At 40.4% G+C, this 25,619-nt stretch overlaps 5 protein-coding genes and 1 pseudogene across 5 annotated transcripts; 4 read left to right on the top strand and 2 right to left on the bottom strand.

Annotated features, from left to right (window-relative positions):
• The first annotated feature begins 5,665 nt into the window (after nucleotides 1-5,665).
• On the top strand, nucleotides 5,666-7,647 carry LOC103442409 (UDP-glycosyltransferase 83A1). Its single transcript, XM_008381192.4, has 2 exons — nucleotides 5,666-6,279; nucleotides 6,618-7,647. Exons 1-2 carry the CDS (start codon nucleotides 5,799-5,801, stop codon nucleotides 7,496-7,498), a joined length of 1,362 nt encoding a protein of 453 aa, XP_008379414.2. The 5' UTR covers nucleotides 5,666-5,798; the 3' UTR covers nucleotides 7,499-7,647.
• Nucleotides 7,629-8,751, top strand: LOC114827087 (UDP-glycosyltransferase 83A1-like; annotated as a pseudogene).
• On the bottom strand, nucleotides 8,654-13,304 carry LOC103442410 (isoleucine--tRNA ligase, cytoplasmic-like). The gene is made up of 4 exons (XM_008381193.4): nucleotides 12,658-13,304; nucleotides 11,547-12,245; nucleotides 10,825-11,160; nucleotides 8,654-10,594 (listed from the first exon to the last, which is right to left on the bottom strand). Exons 1-4 carry the CDS (start codon nucleotides 13,189-13,191, stop codon nucleotides 8,846-8,848), a joined length of 3,318 nt encoding a protein of 1,105 aa, XP_008379415.2. The 5' UTR covers nucleotides 13,192-13,304; the 3' UTR covers nucleotides 8,654-8,845.
• An 860-nt stretch (nucleotides 13,305-14,164) lies between these two features.
• LOC103442411 (small ribosomal subunit protein uS9c-like) lies at nucleotides 14,165-16,237 on the bottom strand. The gene is made up of 2 exons (XM_008381194.4): nucleotides 15,749-16,237; nucleotides 14,165-14,583 (listed from the first exon to the last, which is right to left on the bottom strand). The coding sequence occupies exons 1-2, from the start codon at nucleotides 16,097-16,099 to the stop codon at nucleotides 14,296-14,298; spliced, it is 639 nt and encodes a 212-aa protein (XP_008379416.1). The 5' UTR covers nucleotides 16,100-16,237; the 3' UTR covers nucleotides 14,165-14,295.
• A 1,000-nt stretch (nucleotides 16,238-17,237) lies between these two features.
• LOC103411383 (UDP-glycosyltransferase 83A1-like) lies at nucleotides 17,238-18,830 on the top strand. The gene is made up of 2 exons (XM_070804656.1): nucleotides 17,238-17,748; nucleotides 17,897-18,830. The coding sequence occupies exons 1-2, from the start codon at nucleotides 17,280-17,282 to the stop codon at nucleotides 18,778-18,780; spliced, it is 1,353 nt and encodes a 450-aa protein (XP_070660757.1). The 5' UTR covers nucleotides 17,238-17,279; the 3' UTR covers nucleotides 18,781-18,830.
• A 3,191-nt stretch (nucleotides 18,831-22,021) lies between these two features.
• Nucleotides 22,022-23,823, top strand: LOC139187967 (UDP-glycosyltransferase 83A1-like). The gene is made up of 2 exons (XM_070804655.1): nucleotides 22,022-22,698; nucleotides 22,853-23,823. The coding sequence occupies exons 1-2, from the start codon at nucleotides 22,230-22,232 to the stop codon at nucleotides 23,734-23,736; spliced, it is 1,353 nt and encodes a 450-aa protein (XP_070660756.1). The 5' UTR covers nucleotides 22,022-22,229; the 3' UTR covers nucleotides 23,737-23,823.
• Nucleotides 23,824-25,619: the final 1,796 nt, after the last annotated feature.

Genomic DNA, 25,619 nt, shown 5'->3' with positions numbered 1-25,619 from the left:
ATCTTTCGGGCAAATTGCGAAAAACAACCCTATTTTTTATCTTTTCTTCTTTTATTTACTTACACATTATATAATATAATATATATATTATAAATATATATAAAAAGCCCTTTCGGGCAACACTTTTATAATATATTATATAATACTATATATCTAGCCTTTTCGGGCAATACTTTTATAAAATATATTATAATACTATATAAATATGTATATATATATTTAGCCCAACATATAATATATATAGCCCTTTCGGGCAGAGGACAACAGAAAGACACGAGAGTAAGAAAAGGAAAGAGAGAAAAGAGAAAAAGAAGGGAAAATAAAGGAAAGCTCACTTCGGTCAAAGAGGAACAACAAAAATGAGCCTTATTCGGGCATATTCGGGCATATTGGATGAAACCCCTTCATTGCCCAAATGTTATTTTTCTCTCAACACTCAAATCTTTTCCTTTTTTTTTAAATTGAGTGTAGAGAGATCAAATCCACCATTTAAATTGGTCATGCTATGTAGCTTGGGAACCATAGGAGGTGACCATTCATGTTTGATCCCGAGCTTTGCCCTCATTGAGATCTCGATATGGATAACATGCTTGTGTTGGCAGGGAGGAGTGTATGAGCTTTTTTCTTCTTCTTCGGGCTCCACATGAGGTGTGGGCTCGAGCCCCCCGAGCGTTGGTGTTTGGCCTACAATGGCTTGATCTTCTACAACCATATCCATTTTCATGGATTTTTCATTGGGTGGGGCCATTGTTTGGCCTTCATCAATATGTATGATTTGTTCTTCCTTGGTTGTAGTAGGGTGAGTGTGCTTTGTAGAGGGGATTTGACACATTTGATCTATCAACTTTCTCAAAGTTTCTCCAAAAGTTGTATAGCTTTCCTCCACCCTTTTAAAACACTTAGTCACCTCTTCACCATATTCAATGCTTGCCATATGGAGTTTGGACGCCTTCTCCAATTTGCCGACATCCTCTTTGTAGAGCTTTTCATCCAGATGATCATGAGTTGGCATCTCATATATTGGCTCTATGTACTCATTGGAAGCATTTTGATACTCAAAGCCATTTGTTGGCCTATCATAGTATTCATGAATGCGATTGTCTTCAAAAGAATAATAACCTTCATCATAGCCATAAGTTGGCCAATCTTCAATATTATTATTTATTTGATGGCCATGAGTTGGCTGACAATCATTCCATGGGACTTGAGTACTCTCCAGCCATGTACCCATAAGTTGGCAACTCATAGGTTGGCTCTATGTGATAGCCATAGCTTGGGCACTCTTCTACACCGTCATCCTCCGAAAAAGTAGAAAAATCATGAACATAAGGATTTTTCATGATCTATCTTCATATAAGGATCCCACCGGGCGTGCTAAAATATGTTCGCTTCCTAAATCCGCCATGGTGCCTTGCGGGCAAGCCGGGGATTTACTTCACATACGAGATTGGTGGGTGTGGGCGTGCCACTACTAGATGCCGCTAGTAGACGGGATTTGAATGATTGAGGTTGCGCCTTTTGACTTCAAATCAAGAGATTGTGCCATTTGAGTGGGAGTTGCTCAAATTAATGTTCTTTCTTTGCCTTAAAAATAAGGACTTTACTTATATGGAGAGATAGAACAATATGTAAATGACAAGGTTGCTTGGAAATATAAATGACAGAGGAAAGTGACTAATATATTGCAGATTGCTTGTAGATTAAATGACTGAAAGAGGGTTGTACATAAAGGCTACAAATCAGATCGATACTACAAGTGAGTAGTAGAGCTAATAAACAAGACAAGCAAAGGATGCTTGGCTAAAAATAAATGTCTACAAGGAAGCTGATGAGTTAATTTGAGTAGAGTTTTGATTGGTTGTTTTGAGTGTCCATAATCCTTCTGTTTGGGCTCCTTTAAATAGAGATCTGGAAGAAACCCCCTGCTGAAAACACTGCATCTGCCCGAAAGAAACTTGGGCAGTTTGTATTTCACTTGCCAACTTGCATGGAGAAATAATATTAAAATGGAAACTTGCATCTCCACCACATGTTTTTAGCACATGTCTCCCCACTTGTAATAAACTAACAATTAAAAAAGAAGCAAGTTGCATCTCCACCACATGCCTTTTCCCACTTGCAATAAAATAATTAAAAGAAGCAAACTAGCTTCTTTCACTACACATTCTTGCCCGAAAGCATGCATGGTATCTTTCCATCCACTTGCATGAAAAAGCATGCACTTATCTTGATTAAACAACTGTCTTGGCAAACCTCCACCACCAAAACAAATGGGAGAAACAATATTATAGTGCCAACCTATCCCACTTGATAGTTAAATATCTTCGAAGTTAGTCTTCTTGCTCATTAATCCTCCAAATGCCATATTTTACCCAAATTGTCCAAATAAGTAAAAATGGGTATATTTTGAGTGCAAACAGCTGGGATGATTAATTTGGCTTTCCCCTTTCAACTAGTTGTGGGATTATGATTTGACTAGTTGTCAAATTTTGAAGTCAGATTTTGAACTGGTATTCTGAAGTTTGTGGCATGATCGCTTATGCCAACTTGTTCTTCCAACATTCTTTTCCTCCTCGCAAATTGGTGTGCCTTTGAATGCAATTACTGGTGTGGGTTGCACATCGTTTGACACCAAAGGTGGGAAAGGAAATTTGGAGGAACATAGTTACAAAACTTAAAATTGTGAATTAACTAAAAAATGGTTGTACTCTTGGATTAGAAAAGCTAAATACGAAGAAGGAAAACACGCGTTCAAGAACAACTTTCGGCAAGAAGAGGCAACAAGTCAGCTTTGAATATTTGTTGGTCGATCAAGTGCGCTTCCGAAATAATGATTTAAGGAGGACTTTTTTCGTAAGTATCCTTTGTTAATTCGACCTCCATTTTCTAGTAGAGATAGTGTTCGTGGCGGGAATTTCCGTGGGGGATGCTTCCTGTTCGACGAGCACACAGCTCCCCGAGAGGTTGGCGCCGGTTGATGCTTTTTGTCGGGCTCCTGCTTTACTGACGAGCTTGTCGGGCAAGGCTAAAAGAGAAGGACAGAGTTAACTTTGAAATGTGCCTTTGTTAGGCCTTAGGTATAGGCCTTGAGGCTCACAATCAAGATTAACCTTTAAGTGCTCAGGCGTGCCACTGCCATCTTCAGCATGGCAGATGTAGAACGGATGTTTGAGTTTAATTATATATTCGAGAGACTATATTAGTTATTTGACAGGTGCCTTTGTGGGGCCTTAGGTGTAGGCCTTGAGGCTTCCCATAAATAACTAACTTAGTACTCGAACACATACAGTTCCATTTCTTGGTTATATGGGTCTTATAACCATCATACTTCTGATTGCCAGAGCACAAAGAGCAGAATGAATCCAAATAGGTGATTTTGTGGGGCATTGAATAGGCCTTGAGGCTTCCCATCAGAACCCCTTCTATACTCAATGTTCTTGCCCAAGAAACAAGATGAATCCAAATAGGTGCCTTTGTGGGGCCTTAGGTGTAGGCCTTGAGGTTTCCCATCAGAATTCATCCCGTCCTCGAACGTTATATAGTAATCATAATATAACAGCAATAAAACTAAGTGACAGGTCGATTACTTGCGCCCCAAGTAACTTCGGACTTCTTGTTTATCAAAGCTTGTAGTGGATGGGTTAAGTCCACATCAGGTTCTTTTTTATGCCTTGAGGCCAAGGACTTTTTAGAATGATCAAATCTTATATGCCCGAGGGCTTAGAACTTAGATCTGGCTTGAACTGTGAAGACATATTCAAATCGGATTCAAGTGCTGAGAGAGTCTTTTAATAGCCATATTACTAGAAATAACTTGGATACAGCTTGTAGTATACAACATATTGCTAGGCTAATGAATGAAAAGACAAAAACAAAGAAGGTCGGGCAAGGCTGATCGTCTTGCAACTTCCTATCTTTGTGGTTTATCAAGAGGTTTGAAAGCTTAGAAAAAGGGTTGGGAAGTGAGTTTACAAAAAGAAAGAGATCGATACTACAACAAGAGTTGAACAGGGTAGCAGAGCTATTACAAAGGTTTATCCCGAGAGGGATGAAGGCTTGGGCTGACTACAGCTTCGTTTTGAAGGCAAATCTGGCTTTTGAGCAGAGTTTGTGCTTGTATTTGTTTGTTTGAGTGTCCTCGATTCTGACCTCTCTTTCTCTTTTTATAGATACCTTGGCTTGGCCTCCTGTAGCAACAAACTTGCCCGAATGCAGCTATTTTACTTGTACTGCCACTATAAAGTACTTTATGGGCTGTATAGCTTGCTGGTCTATACCACTTGGCCTTTGGGTAGGTGAGCAAGTGGTGCAAATGATCTTCACCTAGTCGGGAAAGGCCTTCTCTGCTTTCTGGGTTTGGGCTGAGCTTCGGGCTTTTCCTTCTCTTTTTGGGCCAACTCCCTTCTAAGTCCAAAGTTTAAGTTTTAACCCAAACAGATAGGGTTTGAAACCTACAGAAAGGTCAAGTTTGGAGGAGTTGCAATTTGATTCTTCTACGTATTATTAATCAATGTGAGACTTTTCTCGAAGTGGAGAAATTCTGTTTGTCTCTTTATCAAATTTGACATTTGTTGACATTTTCTATCCCGTTTCTCGCTGCGTCAGAAGACGAGATGGGAAGGGAAGTGGATTTGGAGCATAGCTAATCCCCACCATGCCATCCCAGTTTCTGTTGGCCCAAACAGTTTCTGGGAACCAACCCAGAGTTTCAAAAGTATGTCCCAAGCCCCGTTTCGAAAGTTCAAGCTTTCAATAATTCCGCTAGCATATGAAAAAGGCTTATTCTTAGCTACGCTTCCTAGAACTCTATTTTGATCTCACTCCATTCCTATCACTAAAAAATCATCACTTTACTCTTTGAAACTCAAAATTCGTTCCACTTTGACTTGTGAACTCTCTATTTTCCCTAAAACTTATAGTTTGCCTCCTAAAACGTATGTGAGACCCAACACACAATAAGACTATGTCACATGTGCAATAAACTCAATTGTAAATCTTCATTATGCGTTGACATTGAACAATCGGAGAATGTTAAGTTTAAAAGAAATTGAAGAGATGATAAAAAAAAAAAAAATTGATTAGCCTGGCGCACTCAAATCAAACCCACATAAGAAATTAACAAATCTAAGGCAATGTTGAGCCAATTTTAAGTTTTATAGAGATGACTATTAAGTTTTAAGGGGCAAAATGGAAACAAAATCGACTTTCAGGAGGCAAAGTGAAGCAAACTTTGAATTTCAAGGAGTAAAGTGACGACTTTTGAATTATAGGAAGTAAAGTGAGATTAAAATCAAGTTCCAGGGGGCGTAACTAAAAATAAATAAATTCATTAGGAAGAGATGGCAATTTAGATAGAAAAAAAAAGGGAAGAAAACAAATAAATCCACAGCATACCTCAGCATAATTCAAAAAGTATGTAAACCAGTAAAGTAACAACAAAAGAAAAGGACAATAATGAATTTAATTACCATTAACTAGGACAATGATGCAACAATAGAAAATGGTAGTGATTAGGTTTAGTTTTTTTTGGTCGAAAGATTAGGTTTAGTTTTGTTGTTGATTCCAACTAATATGAAGACAAATTCTTGATGTTTTGGTCCATACATCCAACCTCTCTATAAAAGTGATACAAACTTGAGATTGAATTTCAACAACATATGTGAGTTAGACCAATTAATCAAGGTAGTGTGTCTGTCTCCTTACACCTAAGTTCGAATTTTTCTTCCTATAAATTAAGGTATTTTAGATATCGTTGTGTTCAAAAGAAAAACCTAGCAAAGAAAACAAAAGAGGGAGAAATGGTCAATCCACATGTTTTGGTGATTCCTTATCCAGCACAAGGCCATGTAATTCCTTTGTTTGAGCTTTCAAGATGCCTTGTAAAACACGGCATCGAGGTCACGTTTGTAGATACAGAGCATGTTCACATGCAAATGAAAAATGCACTGGCAGTGGAGGATGAAATAGGGAGTAAAATTCATCATGTATTTGTTTCTGATGGGTTAGAATCCTTGGAAGATAGGAAAATACCAGGGAAGTTTTCTGCAGCAATCATGCAGGTTATGCCCGGAAAGTTCAAGGAGCTTATCGAAGAGATTAACGGATCAAATGGGGATCAGATCACTTGTGTTCTTGCTGATCAGAGTCTTGGATGGGCCCTGGACATTGCCGAGCAGAAGGCGATCAAGCGCGCTGCCTTCTGCCCGGCAGCAGCTGCACTCTTGGTGCTTGGATTTAGCATCCCAAAGCTTATTGATGAGGGAATTGTTGCCAATGATGGTGAGGAGTAACACTCTTTTATGTCTAAATTTATAGAACACTCGCAAATGAAAGTTATGAAATATATCTTTCTTTTTCTTTTAAAATCACGATATGTTCTATTTTAAACTAATCAAAACAATAGAGAGGGGATTCAAACTCTGGTACATAGCAATAGCACATCCACTCTTCCACATTTGCACATAATTGTGACTAGTAGCCGTGGGCGTACCATATTGGCTAGAGTAGATGTGCTCTCTCTATGCACCCGAGTTTGGATCCTCCTTGATGCAGTTTAGATTAGTGTAAAGTAGAATATACCTTGTATTGAAACCTTCAACTATGACTTGTATTTGCAGGAACTCCCACAAAGAAACAAGTAATTAAGTTATCACCAGAAATGCCTGGCATGAACACATCAAACTTTGTGTGGGCATGCCTTGGCAGCAAGGCTCTGCAGAAGAATGTGTTTCAACTTATGGTTAGAAACAACCAATCAACAAAATTAGCAGACTGGTTACTTTGCAACTCAACCTACGACCTTGAGCCGGCGGCGTTTTCCATGGCTCCACAGATCCTACCAATAGGTCCACTTTTGGCAAGCAACCAACTCGAAAGCTCTGCCGGAAACATCTTGCCGGATGACTCTTGCTTGAATTGGCTTGACCAACAATCTCCACAATCAGTCATATATGTTGCGTTTGGTAGTGTCGCAGTTTTTGATCGAAAACAGTTCGAAGAGTTGGCCTGGGGGCTTGAACACTCCAATAGGCCTTTTTTGTGGGTGGTCAGGGATGATAATGCACACACAAAAAATGAAGCCTTCCCGGAAGGATTTCTTGACAGCGTTGCTGATCGTGGGCGGATAGTAGCTTGGGCACCACAGCAGAGGGTTCTGTCTCATCCGTCAATCGCGTGTTTCGTGAGCCATTGTGGCTGGAATTCCACAATGGAAGGTGTAAGTTACGGGGTGCCTTTTATGTGCTGGCCTTACTTTGCTGACCAGTTTTTAAACCAAACCTACATTTGTGAAGTTTGGAAGGTTGGTTTGGGGTTCGAACGGGATGAAAGTGGTATCGTCACGCGAAGAGAAATCTCAAGCAAGGTGGAGCAGCTGCTAGGAAATGATGAAATAGGAGCCAGGGTTTTAGACATGAAGAAAAAGGTTATGGATAGTGTCAAAGAAGGTGGCGGCTCAAACAAAAATTTCAATAGTTTTGTTGATTGGATGAAACGATAAGTGACTTCTTCGAGCATTGTTTTCATACTTGACTTACTTCTTGCAAGGAGTTGAGATCAAGCTGGTGTAAACTACAAAAATTAAAACCGAGTTTACGTGTGTAAATCTTTCAGTGCTTCCAGAATAAAAAATGAAACCTAGTTTCATCAGTTATAGAACAAAAGTATAAAACAATAGAGTGATGAACCTAAAGCCGTTCACAAAGCATCAGCAAAACAACATGATATAAACCAAAAAACCAATAAAATCACGTGTAAAATGGATAAATCGTATTTCAAGTTATAGTAAGAAACAATAAGTCTGAAAGAGGCAGACTGGCTTGTTTGCAACTCGGCGTATAATCTTGAACCAGCAGCATTCACCCTAGCACCCCAGATTTTACCAATAGGCCGGCTTTCAGCAAGCAGCCTGCTCGGGAACTCACAAGGCAACTTCTGGCCACAAGACTCAACTTGCTTAGAGTGGTTGGATCATGATCAACAGACACCCAGCTCAGTGATCTATGTACGTTGCATTTGGCAGCTTCACAGTTTTCAATCAAACACAATTGCAGGAGCTTGCTTTGGCTCTTGAGCTGTTATCGCTGGCACGTGATCCCTACCCCAAAGGATATCAAGAGCAAGTAGCCTCTTGCGGTCTGATGGTCGGTTGGGCACCTCAACAAAAGGTTCTCGGTCATCCTTTGGTTGCTTGCTTCGTAAGCCATTGCGGTTGGAACTCCCTTGGTTTCTTGTGTTGGCCTAAGCAACGGGCTTCCCTTCTTGTGTTGGCCGTACTTTGCTGACCAGTTGCTCAACGAGAGCTACATTTACGATATTTGGAAGGTTGAGATTCGATAAGAATGAAAGCGGGATGATCACACAGGGAGAAATCAAGAATAAGGAGGAGCAACTTCTCGGTGATGAAAGTTCAAATCGGGAGCTTCAAAACTGAAGGAAATGGCCATGAACAATATCGAGGAAGGTGGGCAATCATATAAGATCTTCAAGAAGGGAGCTTATTGAATGGATGAAGTCTTAGACGAGACGCCTTCGGAGTAAACAAAAGGAAATAGGCAGCAAAGAAAATGTAGCAATGGATCTGGTTCGAGCGTTAATAATATAAGATCAATAGCTCAGTTGATTGATTCAACTGAGACAAAGCTAATGTAAACGGTAATCCAAAATCTTGTGTTCATTACTTCCGCAAATAATAGTTTTCCAACAGTGCCAAAACAAGAACATAAAACAAAGGCGTGATGAAACTAATGCTGTTTGCCCGAAAGCACCAACGAGGTAACAACATGATTAAACCTAAATGATTAGCTAACGAAATTTGACTAAAGATACTTGATCGTTTCTAGAAACTCTACTTGGAACTGGTCGGGCGAACCAATCTGATAACAAATGACATACCAGATACCCCATGGGAACTCTCCTCCGCAACAAGGACAGCATCTGATGGCATCACATGAGAAGGACGCAATGGAAAACCAATGGCATCTGTAATGTATTCTTCCTGGGATTGCAAAACCCGTTGTGAGACTGATTTATCTTGATCTAAAGATTCAAAGTAGGCCTCTACCACGTCAGTAGGTTTAAGGGCAGCTGTCTTCCGTAACTGTTGAACTCTCCTAACAATTTCGCGAGCAACACCAGCCTCAAACAAGGACTCATCTGGACGTAAATCCAAAACCACCAAAACATCACCATCTCCCGCTGCATCAATCTCCTTTTCTGTCATTCCATTAGGACGCTTGAAATCCCTAACCACCTTAATATCAGCAAGCTTTAAACAATGACCAGAAACAGTAACTTCTCCAGCTTTCTCAAATGCTAAAATGCTTTCCTGGGACATGGCCTTGACTTCTTTGGCAACAACTCCCATCGATTTTCCAAGCCGCTTACCCAGTACACTAAAATCAGGCTCTGCACGTAACGAAGCATACTCCAATGTATCATTACATGTGACAAGAGATCGTACATTAAGTTCCTCCAACACATAATCTCTTAGCTTTCCAGCAATATCATCAAGAAAGTCTGCATCAGGATGAACTATAACCATCTCCTTAAGGGGTGTCTTGAGAGGCTTATTGTGACGCTCACGAATGTTACGGCCAAGATCTATCACTGTCATCATTCTTCTAACACTCTGCTCCATGCGTTCATCCCTCTTTCCTTCTGCTTTAGGAAAACTACAGAAGTGAATGCTTTCCTCAGACTCATTCAAAACTTTCCGCAAATTTTGATAAAGCACCTCAGTGAAGAATGGCGTTAATGGTGCCATCACTTTACAGGACACCAAGAGGACATTATAAAGAGTTGAGAGTGCCATCCTACAATCTTCTTCACCAGTACGACCCTTTAGCCTCTTGCGATTGAACCGCACATAAATATTTGTCAAGTTGTCAAGAAACTTCAAAAGATATGGAACCACCGTGTAAAGTCGATAACCATTCATCTCTTGTTGGACAAAATGCACAAGACTCTGTGTGGCTGAGTTGATCCACTGGTCAAGCACATTAGATGATTTTTGTACAGTGGTTAGATCAATAGGGAGGAAAGTGCCAAACCCTTCATCTTCAAGTCTCTTTGCATTCTGAACAAGGAACCTGTATGCATTGTACCAAGGAAGAAATACATCCTTGACCACACCAAAAACTCCTTCCTTCTTGAAACGTAATGTCTCCGCACGCACAACAGGAGAGTTGATGAGGTATAATCGTAGTGCATCAGCACCATAGTCATCAATAACCTCCATTGGTGAAGGATAGTTCTTCAAACTTTTACTCATTTTTTTTCCATCCTCAGCAAGGACAAGTCCATTGCAAATCAGGTTTCTAAAAGCAGGTTTCCCAAATAACGCAGTAGATAACACCATAAGAGTGTAGAACCACCCACGAGTCTGATCTAGCCCTTCCGCGACGAAATGCCCAGGAAAATTTTTCTCAAAAAGTTCAACATTCTCGAAAGGATAGTGGATATAAGCATAAGGCATGGATCCACTCTCAAACCAGCAATCAAACACATCATCTATACGTCGAAGAACACCATGTTGCGGACCACGAGCAGATGGAATAGTGATATGATCGATATTGTGCCGGTGCAGATCAAAAACCTATTTAAATCGACATAAGAAATATTATTTTAGATTTGTAAATCACAAGGGAAAAAAAAGAACCGTATTATTTTGGATTGTTGAATCACAAAACAACAACAACAAAGTCTTATCCCCCTAAGATTGAATCACGAAAAATAATAATTAATTAAGCAGGACATTCAAACACCAAGGAATATTCCACATGACATATAATTGCACAAAATAAAGTAGACAAAGAGGAATCGAACCTTAACACCGGAAAGCTTTTCAAGCTTATCAATAGAATCGATGACTAGTATCTCCTCGCCATCCTCACTAACCCACACAGGGAGAGGAGTTCCCCAAAACCTACTTCGACTAACGGCCCAATCTCTTGCATTTTCCAGCCAATTGTGGAAGCGCTTTTCCTTGACAAAGTCAGGAACCCAGTAAGTCTGTGTGTTATTTTCTAGCAATTTTTCTTTCAACTGCTCCACCCGGATAAACCAACTTGGGACAGCTCTGTAGATAAGTGGAGTTTTAGATCTCCAGCAAAAGGGATAAGAATGAGTGAAAGTTCCGGACTTCACTAGCCTTCCTTTTGCCTGAGAAAATATGAAGAAATATATCAGAATAAAGGATACAAATACAAACCAACATAGCATAAAGTACAGAAACAATCCATCACAAACGGGACACATATTCCTACTTTCCACTCTCTTTTTCCTAAATTCTTTTCAACTAACGATGACAACAAGAAGAGCAACAATAGTAAATAGCATCAGAACGCATGAGACTACATATTATTTGATGTCAAAACATTAAGTTTAGAACATGTAGTTAAAACTGAACATTTATTTGAAACATAGAATGGCATGGCTCTATATTTTCTTCTTATTGAGTGGGGGGTTGCGCAAGTAAATCACCCCACTATGGTGTGTGTGTGTGTGTGTGTGTGTGTGTGTGTGATTGTGTGTAGTCTCACTTGTACCTTCACTGCTTCAATAATATCTTTATCGGCATCCTTGACATAGAACCCGCTGAAATCAGTGATTCTTTCTGTAAAGCAGCCATCATCATCAACCGCTACAATCAAGTTGTCTCCCTTATTGATTACTTGGTTTTCGAGGCAAACACGATAATCATCCTCGCCAAAGGCAGGAGCACAATGAACAATACCAGTCCCACTATCATCAGTAACATAGTTGTCCACAACAACTCTAAATGCCACATCAGAGAACTCCTTAAAGTATTCAAACAGTGGCACATACTTATTTCCCACTAATGAAGCCCCCGAGAATTTCTGCAATACTTGATATGATGAACTGGCGACAGTTTCCTTTTTCCCAGCTCCTCCCTTGGTCTTAGACTTGGACCCATTTTCTACTACAGTACTTTTCTCTTTAGGTTTCTCGCTAGGAAGAGCTGACAACCGAGATTCAGCAACAACATAAACTTTCCCCGAGTAGTTGTTGCGAACCTTCACATAAGTAAAGTTCGCATTGACACAGAGGGCTAAGTTACTAGGGAGGGTCCATGGTGTAGTTGTCCAAGCCACAAAACTTGCATTTTCCAGATCTCCCACAATTGGAAAAGTCACCATAATTTCGGGATCAGGCACATCCCTATAATCTTGACCAGCCTCAAAATTTGAGAGTGGTGTCTTGCAACCAGTGCTGTATGGCATGACCTACCAACAAAAAACAAAATATGTCAGTAGAAACACAACATATCCTTCTTTTGTTCAACAAGTCAAACAGAACATTTATCCTCCCTCTCTCCCTCTCTTCTCGGTTTTCCGAATTTAAGCTGCAATAGAATTCCATGTACATTTAGCATTGAGTTTTTACCCTAACTAGAAATCAATACCAGACATTTCTATCAAATTACAAGCTTTTGGAGTTGACATGAGCTATCTGCATAATCAAAAAGCAACAAAACAGTAATTCATGAAACCGAAATTGTTTTCGATCATGCATTATGTTAATAAACCCCATTTACCATCTCCCACCACACATGATCAAAACATGTTAAAATCCAAAAATTCTCACTACCCAATTGAGCAAAACTCATAGGAAATCACAATGCCATCAAAAACCAACCTTGAATCCTTTATAAACCAGCCCCTTTTCGAACAATTGCGCAAAAACCCACCACACAGATTCCATAAACTTCAAGTCCATCGTCTTGTAATCGTTCTGGAAATCAATCCACCGCCCCGTCCGAGTGATAACCTTCTCCCACTCGCCGACGTACCGCGTCACAATGCTTCTACAGGCCTCGTTGTACTTATCGATCCCCATATTCAGCACGTCGTCCCGGCGCTTGATACCGTGAGTCCGATCGATCTCGTTCTCCACAGGCAGGCCGTGGCAGTCCCACCCGAATCGGCGGATGACGTGGTGGCCGGTCATGGAGAAGAATCGGGTGATGATGTCTTTGATGGTTCCGGCCAAGATGTGGCCGTAGTGCGGGAGGCCGGTGGCAAACGGAGGGCCGTCATAGAAGACGTATTCCGGCTGGCCCTCCGTGCGCGCCAATTGGGTTTCGAAGGCTTTGATTTCGGACCAGAGTTTGAGGATGGTTTCTTCTTGTTTGGGGAAGGAGAAGTCCTTGCCCTCGCACACTTCCTCCATGGCTGAGTTGCAGCAAAGGAAGCTCCTTTTTTTTGGTATGGAATGAAGGAAGATAACGCGATGAAAATGTTTTTTTTTTACGTTGAACAAATATTTATAGGGGCCTCAGGGTTTAGAGAAAAACTCGAAACGTACCACAAAAGGATGCAATATTAGATCCAAAACTTATCAAAATAGGTCAAACTATGATACTAAATCTATAAAAAGTTATCTAAAATATGGGCTGGAAAAACTTCCAATACCAGCATTCAAATTAGATGTCTCGTTCGATTTGACATATAAAAACCCTAACTCTTATATCATCTCATTTACTGGTTTGTGACTCTCAAAGTCTCACCTCTGGTACTCTCTCCTTAAAGCCGAACTATATCTCCAATTTTCTCCTTATTTGCTCCGCTCTCGAAAAGCTCTAAAGTTTCATTCTTGAATTTCAAACGACCTCTATCTCACTTGAAAACCGGCATAAATTTTTGTTTCAATTTTCTTGTCCTTCTCAAGTTGGTGCATATCACTTGATGCCTAGGTTGGAAAAGAAAATTTTGGGATGTAGAGCATTTTTCACTAGCTAATTTGGTGTACAATGTAGTCACCAAGTCATGATGGTAAGTTGGTAACTATCAACTAGAGAAGTAATAACAAGTCTTACATGGTAGCATGGCTACATTTGTGTATAGAGTGAAATGCACCCCAAGTAATTACCAGGGAAGTTGTCTGAAACAATCCGGCTGGTTATGGCCGGGAAACTCGAGGAGCTTATCGAACAGATTAATGGATCAAATGGGGATCAGTTCGCTTGCGTTCTTGCTGATCCGAGTCTTAGACGGGGCCGGAAATTGCAGAGAAAAAAGGCTTCCAGCAAGCGAGCTACCTTCTGCCCGGTACTTGGATTTATGCCCGATAACTCAGAGGATCAGATGATATAACACTAGAAAGTTAGATATGTCTAGTAATCATGGTATGGGAAGAAACAAACTAAGCAATCAAAACCAAATTCCTTGCTTTAAATCTACATTTACATTTCCAAATGAAACCTGTTCATATAGTGCACAAGAAGATATTTGTATGGCTTGCGATGTTCACAGCATAGAAAAAGGAAGGACAAGTCTAACGCTTTGAAAACTGAGGGGCTTTGCGAGCTTTCTTGAGACCAGGCTTCTTCCTTTCAACTACTCTGGCGTCTCTGGTCAGCAGCCCTTCCTTTCTGAGAGGTCTTCTATGGTCTTCACTGACCTTTAGCAAAGCTCGGGCAATGCCAAGGGAAATCGCCTGCGCCTGACCAGAAAGGCCACCGCCATGAGCCTTCACAAACACGTCGTATCCACTTTCGTATCCTAAAGTAACCAACGGTACTCTTACGTACTGTAGCCACAACGGGTTGCCTTGCAGATATTCCTACACAATGTTAAATACAGAATCATAAGGGTTTCGTTAATATTGTCTACAAATAAACAAAATTCCCTAACGAGTAACTTTGGTGCTTGTACTCCAACTACTGCTATACTTGTTCCATGACCATGATATTCATGACAGACGAGACACATATTCGTAGACCAGGAGATATAAAAAAAGAAAGTATTGTTCAAGGAGTTGCTGATACTGAAAGCTGTAAAGGAATGGGACCATAAGAAATATCACAGTAGTTGGCAACGATGAACGAAACCATTAACACAAGTCATCGCAGTCCACTCAGAATTATATCTTGAAACAGATTACAGATCAAAATTCTTACAAGATTAGATGAACTAATTAGCCACTACACTTTAATCTTTCATCATAAATACAAGTCTAAAATCATGACAAATATATCCACAGAATAACGTATGAATTCAAAACATTGAGGAGACTAGTCAGACATTTCGTACAAGGCAAATATGGGTTCAAAATAACGGACAGAGGTACACAAAAGTTACATTGAAGACGAATAGGCCTCGTAGAGATTATTAGTTTAACAGCACCAACAGTTTCAGACATACAATTGTCTAGAAAAAAGTTAAAATCACTAGCCGCTTCAAGCAAAAAATGAAAAGAACAGAACAAACAAAGTAAAACATAAATAACTAAGAACATCACAGCAAATAAATTAAGGACATCCCCACAACCGCATTTTCTACCGTAATATTATTGGGGGCATTCTCCGATGAGGGATAATTGCAGGATGTGAATAGCCGGCGAAAATCAACCAATCAACCAGCAGACCGCAGGCCTGCCACTCACATCCCGCAACATTCCTCATGTCCTCTGGCATTCAACATTTATATTACTTGCGCATAAACTCAGCGAAAAATGCAAAAAGTAAAAAGAAAAGCAAACATCTTTGGCTGCCCAAAGAAGCACACTTTGAGCACGACATCGCATAATCACAGAGAGATATCAGCTGAAAAATGCATCAAAAATCATACAAGCCATTATTCAAAAATCAACTACATTTTTTAATAAATAAATAAATTATGTAGCTAACAGAAAGGTAAAACAGGATGAACATGGAAATCCCAAATTCCCAATTCGAAACCCTAACTACTTGTGGAAACAGAGAGAGAGAGAGAGAGAGAGAGGAGACCTTGGCGTCGCGATAGTTGATGATGACTTTGCCGGTGCCCTCCTGGAGTACAACACGAGCAATCGCGCACTTCCGGCGACCGGTCCCGATGATTGTCTGAGCTGCAAAACCGCCGGGAAGCCTTGATTTCACGTATTTCTTGAGGTTTTCAGTCTCCACCACTTCTGTAGGAGGAGCTGCCGCTACGGAAGCCACCACCAGACGAGGGGCACGTGTGGCGGTTCCGCATACGTGCGAACAAGTCACTGATTTGGAGCCGGGAAACGAGGCAATGATGGGCTTCTGAGCTACGTGGGAGGAAAATGAGAGAGAAGAGAGGGACGATGTGAGAGCTGCTATGGAGACCGCCATTTTTTTCCTAGGATTTATGCGGATTTGGATTTTGCCGCCAGCACCGAGCAGCTGGTGAGAGGATGAAGAAGATGACAGAGGATAACGTTCGGAAATGGGGGGATTGAGAGGATAACGAAAGTTTGGGTTTTTATTATTTGGTAAAATTGCACGAGTAGCAACTGGACTATTTGGGTATTCGAATTGCAACCCCAGGATAAAACAGGATTTAACAATGTCAGTCAAAGTAAAATTAAGTGTTAATTACAAATATTCCCCCGAGTTTTTGCGATTATTTTATTTGGTCCATCAAATTGTTTTATCTAGAAGATTTTGAAAAACTCCCCAAACTTTTAACATTGTAGCATGCTTTTCCCTATGCACTTAAATCCGAATTTTCCTCCCAATATTTAGATTAATTTGACTGCTATCACTTGAATAAAAATACACAACAAAGTGTGAAAGAGAATAGTTTCTCTTATGTCACCATTTAAACACGTGACAATCGTTTATTAGACAAGTTGTACCGTTTTTAAACATGTGACAAACATTTATTGAACTGTGACACTACTAGGATAAAACTTAATTGAACAAGAGAATTTATCGTAGGTGCAAGTTTGCTCGAGTTTTGAGCATCCTCCTAACCAGTAACTGATGAGTGACAGTGTAAAATGGATCAAGGCTAAGAGGATGCACAACTACACAAACAAGAAAAGATGGTGGCATGTGGTAACAATTTTTTTCCTATTGTTTGTAAAATGAATCCGACAAAGCCATATTCTAAACTATTTTAATTTATAAGGAATGAGATTCGAACCTAAGTACAAGAGACGGCCAACCCTAGCCAATCGGCCTAAGCCACATCTGCTTGGAAAGTGAAGGGCAGTTCCATCAATGCCAAGACAAGAACATAAAACAACGGCGTGGCGGTAACCAAAGCCGTTCGCCGAAAGCATCATCAAGAAAACAAAACAATGAACTAAACCAGGCATGAACTCAACAAGAAATGCACGCATAATAATGGAAAGAGACACAAAAAGGTTGATTCCCCAACTCCAAATTCACATAAAACCAATGCCCTTGGAGACAAAACATACAGTAATTCCATGCCTCAAATGCCTCCTGTATAAGATATGTGAAGAAACTGCATGAGAAAACATCTAGGAATCGAAAAGAAAAGAGAAAAAAACGAGAGCGAAAAATGAGTAGGCCACATATCGTAGCGATTCCTTACCCGGCGCAAGGGCACGTAATTCCCTTGATGGAGTTCTCGCAAAGCTTAGCGAACCATGGTATCAAGGTCAGTTTTGTGAACGCGGAGTATAACCACAAGCGCATAGTGAAAGCCTTGGCTGGCGAGAGTCTTATCGATCTAGTTTCGCTTCCAGATGGGTTAGAACCGTGGGAGGACAAGAGCGAGCTAGAGCAGATATCCGAAGCGTTGAAATGGATCATGCCGGGGAAGTTGGAGGAGCTCATAGAGAAGATCAACGGAGGGGATGGCGAAAATGTCACTTGTGTCATGGCTGATCATCATATTTTCTGGGCCCTGGAAGTAGCAGAGAAGATGAACATCAAGGCAGTTGCATTTTGGCCTGCGGCAGCTGCATCGTTGGCGTTGCTTCTCAGTGTACCAAAGTACATTGATGAAGGAATCGTTGACAACGATGGTAAGATCTCTGTCACAACTTTTCATTTTAAGCAGATCAACTCGGTTTTAAGTTTTCATACTTCCGCAAGTAGCAATTCGTTGCAAAGATGGGGGAGCTCTTCGAGCAGATTATCGATTGATCTTTTTGTAACCATTTAATTTTTCAGGAACTGTATTGAAGAGCCAGAATGTTGACATGGGAACAAACATGCCCACCATGAAAACTAAAGACTTTGTGTGGGCATGCATAGGTGACTTTACCATGCAGAAAATGATATTTGATTTGATGTTAAAACTCAACAGCAGCCAGAAACTGGCACAACGGGCTGTTTGCAACTCGGCACATGACCTCGAGCCGGAAGCATTCACCCTGATACCCGAGGTTTTGCCAATTGGCCCGCTCTTGGCAAGCAGCCGGCAAGGGAATTTAGCTGGGAACTTCTGGCCACAGGACTCAACCTGCTTAGAGTGGTTGGACCAACAGCCACTCAGCTCAGTGATATATGTTGCATTTGGCAGCTTCACAGTTTTCGATCCAACCCAATTCAAAGAATTGGCTTCGGCTCTCGAATTATCCGAGAGGCCATTCCTCTGGGTCGTGAGGTCAGATACTACTGACAGTACTTGTGATCCCTACCCGGAAGGATATCTAGAGCGTGTAGCCTCTCGCGGCCTGATGGTCAGTTGGGCACCTCAACAGAAGGTCCTGGCTCATCCTTCGATTGCTTGCTTCGTAAGTCACTGCGGGTGGAACTCCACCCTTGAAGGCATAAGCAATGGAGTTCCTATATTGTGCTGGCCATACTTTGCCGATCAGTTCATCAATGAGAGCTACATTTGTGATGTTTGGAAGGCGGGACTGAAATTCGATAGGAACGAAAGCGGGCTTATCACGAAAGAAGAAATCAAGAACAAGGTGGAACAACTGCTTGGTGTTGAAGAATTTAAAGAAAGAGCTTCCAAACTTATGGAATTTGCCATGACCAGTATCAAAGAAGGTGGCAAATCTAACAAGAACTTTAACAATTTTATTGAATGGCTCAAGTCATAGGCAATGTCAAATTTGAAGTATATGGTGACTTATCAAACGTCATATGACAAAATATCAATGTCAATCAACCAATTTACCAGGTTTATATCTTCAACTCTTTCAATACTTCCACAAAGAATGAAAGGTTGTTCCATCACGAGGTGGCACAATGGCTAGGACAAATTCCTAATTCGTATTTCCATACGGCTCGTCTGGATTCGATTCTTGGCGTTGGTTAATCACACTATGGTGGCTGGGGAAGGCTAAAATGCAGTTGTGAGTCTTCGCAGTCTTAAAAAAAATAGATCGACGTGGCTTGGCCACAAGCTAATCCCCTTTTACAAAATAAAAAACTAGTGGACAAAAAATAAAACAATAACAATATACCCAATAGAAAAATGATATATGTTTGGAGCATTTTCTTAAGCGGGATCCCGCCTCAATATGTGGGATTACTATTAGTAACATCTCGACAACAACGTTGTATTGAAATGATTAAATACATTACTATTTTCCCAACAATGAAAATATACAATTATATTATTGCATAATTAGGGCTTATAGGTCGGATTAGCAGAGCCAATAGGAGGAAATCTCTACTAATTAATGAAACCCTCTTTGTCAACTAAAAGATGGTGAAAATATAATTTAATCTTCTATCACACAAAAAAAATGATGGGCAATAATGTAATTTCACAAGTCCAAATTTTACTGTTTTTTATTGAAGTCTCACCTATAGGTGATGTTAAAATATCTCTAATATTTAAAATTAAAAAAATTAAAAAATAAACCAAAAACAAAAACCTCCCACTCTCCCCACGTTCTCTCTCTCTCTCTTCCTCTCTCCTTCTCATTTTCTTAAAAAAAAAAAGCGTTCATACACACAAAGTGTGTAGGCAAATGCTAGTATGAATTAAATTAAAGAGTTCTGATCTTACCTGACTGGTAAGCATCTGTACCGCACATATTTCACGATCTTATCTATAACTAATAAGGACTCATATGACTTTCAGGTAGTAGAGTTTGTTGGTGTTCATTCAACTACGTACAATTACAGCCAATGTGGGCAGAGGTGGATGCACATTGGAAGTGAGGTGGTCCCAGGACCATCCAGAGTCAGAGAAATATGCATGTGAAGATCTTCCGAGAACCCTCCAAATATTTGGTACGAGTTCTTTTGTGTACACCAAGTAACTTTCGTGCTTGTACTCTCTCCTACTACTGCTATACTTGTTCCATGAACATGATATTCATGACAGAAGATATATTTGTAGACCATGAGATATAAAAAGGAAAGCACTGTTCAAGGAATAGCTGATACTGAAAGCTGTAAAGGACTCGGACCATAAGAAATATCCCAGTAGTCTGCAACAATGGACACAACCATTAACACAAATCATCGGAGTCCACTCAGAGTTATATCTTGAAACAGATATCGGATCGAAATTCTTACAAGATTAGATGAACTAATTAGCCACTACCCATTACTCTTTCATCATAAATACAAGTCTAAAATCATGACAAAATATATCCACAGAGTAATGCATGAATTCTAAACATTGAGGAGACTAGTCAGGCATTTTGTGCAAGGAAAACATGGGTTTGAATAATGAACAAAGGTACACAAAAGTTACGCTGAAGACGAATAGGCCTCATAGAGCTTATTAGTTTAACAGCACCAACAGTTTCAGACATATGATTGTATAGAGAAAAGTTAACATCACTGGCCCCTTCGAGCATAAAATGAAAAGAGCATAAAAACAAAGCAAAACATAGAGAACTAAGAACATCAGAGCAATAAATGAAGGACCATCCCCCACAACCGCATTTTCTACCGTAATGTTATTTTGGGGGGGGGGGGGGGGGGGGTTAGAGGTCGCACTTGGTGCGATGGCAAGTGCCTTCGTCCATGAGCGGTAGGTCTCGGGTTCGAGACTTGGGAGCAGCCTCTCGATAAATGGGGGTAAGGCTAGCCGACATTCACCTCTCCCAGACCATGCGTAAAGCGGGAGCCTTGTGCACTGGGTACGACCTTTAATGTTATTGGGGGGGTTCTGTTCAATGAGGGATAATTGCAGGATGTGAATAGCCGGCACAAAATCAACCAATCAACCAGCGGACCGCCAACCTGCCACTCACATCCCGCAACATTCGTTACATTCCTCGTGTCCTCTGGCATTGAACATTTGTATTACTTGTGCATAGACTCAGCAGAAAATGCAAAAAGTAAAGAAAAGCAAACATCTTTGGCTGCCCAAAGAAGCACACTTTGAGCATGGCATTGCATAATCACAGAGATATCAGCTGATAAGTGCATCAAATCATCATACAAGCCATTTATTCATAAATCAACTACATTTATGATAAAATAAATAAATTATGTAGCTAACAAAAAGGTAAAACAGGACGAACATGGAAGTCCCAAATTCCCAAATAAAATAATCGCAAAAACTCGGGGGAATATTTGTAATAAACACTTAATTTTACTTTGACTGACATTGTTAAATCCTGTTTTATCCTGGGGTTGCAATTCGAATACCCAAATAGTCCAGTTGCTACTCGTGCAATTTTACCAAATAATAAAAACCCAAACTTTTAACATTGTAGCATGCTTTTCCCTCTGCACTTAAATCTGAATTTTCCTCCCAATATTTAGATTAATTTGACTGCTATCACTTGAATAAAAATAAACGAGAATAGTTTCTCTCATGTCACCATTTAAACATGTGACAATCGTTTATTAGACAAGTTGTACAGTTTTTAAACATGTGACAAACATTTATTGAACTGTGACACTACTAAGATAAAACTTAATTGCACGAGAGAATTTCTCGTACGTAGGTGCAAGTTTGCTCGAGTTTCGGGTACAACAACACAGTTATCATTGACCTAAGCTTTGAGCATTATTCTAACCGGTAACTGATGAGTGAGTGTAAAATGGATCAATCTAAGAGGATGCACAACTGCACAAACAAGAAAAGATGGTGACATGTGGTAACATTTTTTCCTATTGTTTGTAAAATGAATCGGACAAAGCGATATTCTAAATTATTTTAATTTATAAGGAATGAGATTTGAACTTGAGTACAAGAGACAGCCAACCCTAGTCAATCGGCCTAAGCCACGTCTGCTTGGAAAATGAAAAGCAGTTCCATCAATGCCAAGACAAGAACATAAAACAACCGCGTGACGGTAACCAAAGCCGTTCGCCGAAAGCATCATCAAGAAAACAAAACAATGAACTAAAACAGGCATGAACTCAACAACAAATGCACGCATAAATATATAATGGAAAGAGACACAAAAAGGTTGATTCCCCAACTCCGAATTCAGATAAAACCAATGCCCTTGGAGACAAAGCATACAGTAATTCCATGCCTCAAATGTCTCCCATATAAGATATGTGAAGAAACTGCACGAGAAAACATCTAGGAATCGAAAAGAAAAGAGAAAAAGAACAAGAGCAAAAAATGAGCAGGCCACATATCGTAGCGATTCCTTATCCGGCGCAAGGGCACGTAATTCCCTTGATGGAGTTCTCGCAAAGCTTAGTGAACCATGGCATCAAGGTCAGTTTTGTGAACACAGAGTACAACCACAAGCGCATAGTGAAAGCCTTGGCTGGCGAGAGTCTTATTGATCTAGTTTCGCTTCCAGATGGGTTAGAACCGTGGGAGGACAAGAGCGAGCTAGAGCAACTATCCGAAGCAATGAAATGGATCATGCCAGAGAAGTTGGAGGAGCTCATAGAGAAGATCAACGGAGGGGAAGGTGAAAATGTCACTTGTGTCATGGCTGATCATCATATTTCCTGGGCCCTGGAAGTAGCGGAGAAGATGAACGTGAAGGCAGTTGCATTTTGGCCTGCTGCAGCTGCATCGTTGGCGGTGGTTCTCAGTGTACCAAAGTACATTGATGAAGGAATCGTTGACAAAGATGGTAAGATTTCCTCCATCAAAACTTAGCATTTTAAGCAGATCAAGTTGATTTTTAAGTTTCCATACTCCCGTAAGTAGCAATCCGTTGCGAAGATCTGGAGGGGCTTTTTGAGCACATTATCAATTGATGTTTTTGTAACCATTTACTTTTTCAGGAACTATATTGAAGAGCCAGAATGTTGACTTGGGAACGAACATGCCCACCATGAAAACTAAAGACTTTGCGTGGGCATGCATAGGTGACTATACCTTGCAGAATATGATGCTTGAAATGGTATTGAAAATGAACAGCAACCTGAAACTGGCACAAGGGGTTGTTTGCAACTCGGCACATGACCTCGAGCCGGAAGCATTCACCTTGATACCCGAGATTTTGCCAATAGGCCCGCTCTTGGCAAGCAGCCGGCAAGGGACTTCAACCGGGAACTTCTGGCCACAGGACTCAACTTGCTTAGAGTGGCTGGACCAACAGCCACCCAGCTCAGTGATCTATGCTGCATTTGGCAGCTTCACAGTTTTCGATCCAACCCAATTCAAAGAATTGGCTTTGGCTCTCGAATTATCCGAGAGGCCATTCCTCTGGGTCGTGAGGTCAGATACCACTGACAGTACTTGTGATCCCTACCCGGAAGGATATCTAGAGCGTGTAGCCTCTCGCGGCCTGATGGTCAGTTGGGCACCTCAACAGAAGGTCCTGGCTCATCCTTCGATTGCTTGCTTCGTAAGTCACTGCGGGTGGAACTCCACCCTTGAAGGCATAAGCAATGGAGTTCCTATATTGTGCTGGCCATACTTTGCCGATCAGTTCATCAATGAGAGCTACATTTGTGATGTTTGGAAGGCGGGACTGAAATTCGATAGGAACGAAAGCGGGCTTATCACGAAAGAAGAAATCAAGAACAAGGTGGAACAACTGCTTGGTGTTGAAGAATTTAAAGAAACTGCTTCCAAACTTAAGGAATTTGCCCTGACCAGTATCAAAGAAGGTGGCCAATCTAACAAGAACTTTAACAATTTTATTGAATGGCTCCAGTCATAGGCAACGTCAAATTTGAAGTATGTGGTGATTCATCAAACGTCATATGACAAAATTTCGCCATCTCAATGTCAATCAACCAATTTACCAGGTTTACATCTTCAACTCTTTCAATACTTCCACAAAGAATGAAAGGTTGTTCCATCACCGAGTGGCACAATGGTTGGGACAAATTCCTAATCCGTATTTCATACGACTTGTCTGGGTTCGATTCTTGATGCTGGTTAATTACACTATGTGGCCAGAGGAGGCTGAAATGCAGTTGTGAGTTTTCGCAGCCTTAAAAAAACATAGACCGTCTAGGCTTGGCCACAAGCTAATCCATTTTTACAAAATAAAAAACTAGTGGATAAAAAATAAAACAATATACTCAAGAGAAAATCGTATATGTTTAAAGCATGGTCCGAAATGCCGATATTATCGGTTTTTAGGGGAACCGATTTTTTTTTCAATGTCCAAATGGTTTTTGGGATAATATCGGAACTGGCCTACTCGGAGAAGAACGTCGGAGCTGTAGAAGCTCCGGCCGACTGTAAAACAGGACCCTAGACTCCGATCTAGGTATGAAAATGAAATAGAAGACGAGATGAACGTTTTTATATATGAAGTTTACCGTGAAACCGTCGGAGGTGTTCGGAAAGTGAGTCGACACGCACGGCCTCGCCGGAGTTCGCCGAGTTGCAGAGACGAGAAGGAGAGGGAGAAAGACGAGGTTGCTGATGATGATGGGTGTGCGTGTGTGTATGTGGGTCTCGGACCCTCGGTGCAGAGAGAAAGGAGAGAGACGACGGCGGCGACAAGGGAGAAGCAGAAGCCGATTTGCCGATGCGGGTCTCTGTGCGTGTGTGTGGGAGTGGGAGAAGGATAGATGATGATCAGTTGGGTGGGTGGGTGGGGGTGGTTTCTCAGGTGGGGGTGCCAAGATCTAGCGGAAGGGAGGGATAACGGAGGAGGACGGAGGGGGTCGGACATGCGGAGAGTGAGGAATTTGAGAGAATATGGATGGAGAGAAAGAGATAGGCGACTAAAAGGCAAAGTGGGAATAAAAGGGAAAGAGTCTGACGGCAATAGGGATTTTGATAGGTTATGAAGAAAGATGATGGGTTGGGATTTTTTGCACTTTTGGGAATTAAGAATTATATTTTTGCACTTTCTTTGCAATTTTCTTAATGCCCATTTTGCATTTTGAAAATAAAATAAAATAAAATATTGTTTTCAATCACAATTTTACATAATTTAAGAGCATCTTCAATATAAATTTTAAATAAAACCCCCACAAACATATAATTCTTAAATAAAAAAAATAAAAGGTAATAAGTCACTCATGTATCTTACCATGCAATGTATAAAGTGTAAAATATTGTACTAATTCATTATATATAAATGATTATGATGTGTTTAAAATTATTTCATTAATTACTACATATTTTCTACACTCACAATGTTTGCCAGCTCGCTATATAATCAACTTAAATAAGTTAAATCCATCATGCAATGCATTTCCTTCCAATTTTTTATGATAAACTAATAGATAATTGACTAAATAAACATCCTGCAAAGTTTCAATAAAAATTTCCAAGTTTTTCTTACAATTTCCATGGTTTCCATGTAATTTTTATCGATATCGATATTATTCCGATATTTCCATCGATATTTCCGTGTTTTCGGACTACCGATATTTCCGATATTACCGATATTTAATACCTACTTTAAAGCATTTTCTTAAGCGAGATCCTGCCTCAATATGCGAGATCGATATTAGTAACATCTCGACAACAACGTTGTATTGAAATGATTAAATACATAACTATTTGCCCAACAGTGAAAATATACAATTATATTATTGCATAATTAGGGTTTATAGGGCGGATTAGCAGAGCCAATAA

The sequence above is a fragment of the Malus domestica genome, chromosome 09 (genome assembly GCF_042453785.1).
Source record: "Malus domestica chromosome 09, GDT2T_hap1".
Taxonomy (NCBI): Eukaryota; Viridiplantae; Streptophyta; class Magnoliopsida; order Rosales; family Rosaceae; genus Malus; species Malus domestica.
This window is presented reverse-complemented; position numbering and strand designations above follow the sequence as displayed.

Bases quoted from the DNA above. Each gene is read 5' to 3' on its own strand.
- LOC103411383 (XM_070804656.1), top strand. From the start codon at position 17,280: ATGAGTAGGCCACATATCGTAGCGATTCCTTACCCGGCGCAAGGGCAC. The intron at 17,749-17,896 runs GTAAGATCTCTG...TTAATTTTTCAG, and splicing joins AGGAATCGTTGACAACGATG to GAACTGTATTGAAGAGCCAG.
- LOC139187967 (XM_070804655.1), top strand. From the start codon at position 22,230: ATGAGCAGGCCACATATCGTAGCGATTCCTTATCCGGCGCAAGGGCAC. The intron at 22,699-22,852 runs GTAAGATTTCCT...TTACTTTTTCAG, and splicing joins AGGAATCGTTGACAAAGATG to GAACTATATTGAAGAGCCAG.
- LOC103442411 (XM_008381194.4), bottom strand. From the start codon at position 16,099: ATGGCGGTCTCCATAGCAGCTCTCACATCGTCCCTCTCTTCTCTCTCA. The intron at 14,584-15,748 runs GTCTCCTCTCTC...AACATTGTGTAG, and splicing joins TCAACTATCGCGACGCCAAG to GAATATCTGCAAGGCAACCC.
- LOC103442410 (XM_008381193.4), bottom strand. From the start codon at position 13,191: ATGGAGGAAGTGTGCGAGGGCAAGGACTTCTCCTTCCCCAAACAAGAA. The intron at 11,161-11,546 runs GTACAAGTGAGA...ATATTTTCTCAG, and splicing joins ATATTATTGAAGCAGTGAAG to GCAAAAGGAAGGCTAGTGAA. The intron at 10,595-10,824 runs GTTCGATTCCTC...CGATTTAAATAG, and splicing joins AAAAGCTTTCCGGTGTTAAG to GTTTTTGATCTGCACCGGCA.
- LOC103442409 (XM_008381192.4), top strand. From the start codon at position 5,799: ATGGTCAATCCACATGTTTTGGTGATTCCTTATCCAGCACAAGGCCAT. The intron at 6,280-6,617 runs GTGAGGAGTAAC...TTGTATTTGCAG, and splicing joins GGGAATTGTTGCCAATGATG to GAACTCCCACAAAGAAACAA.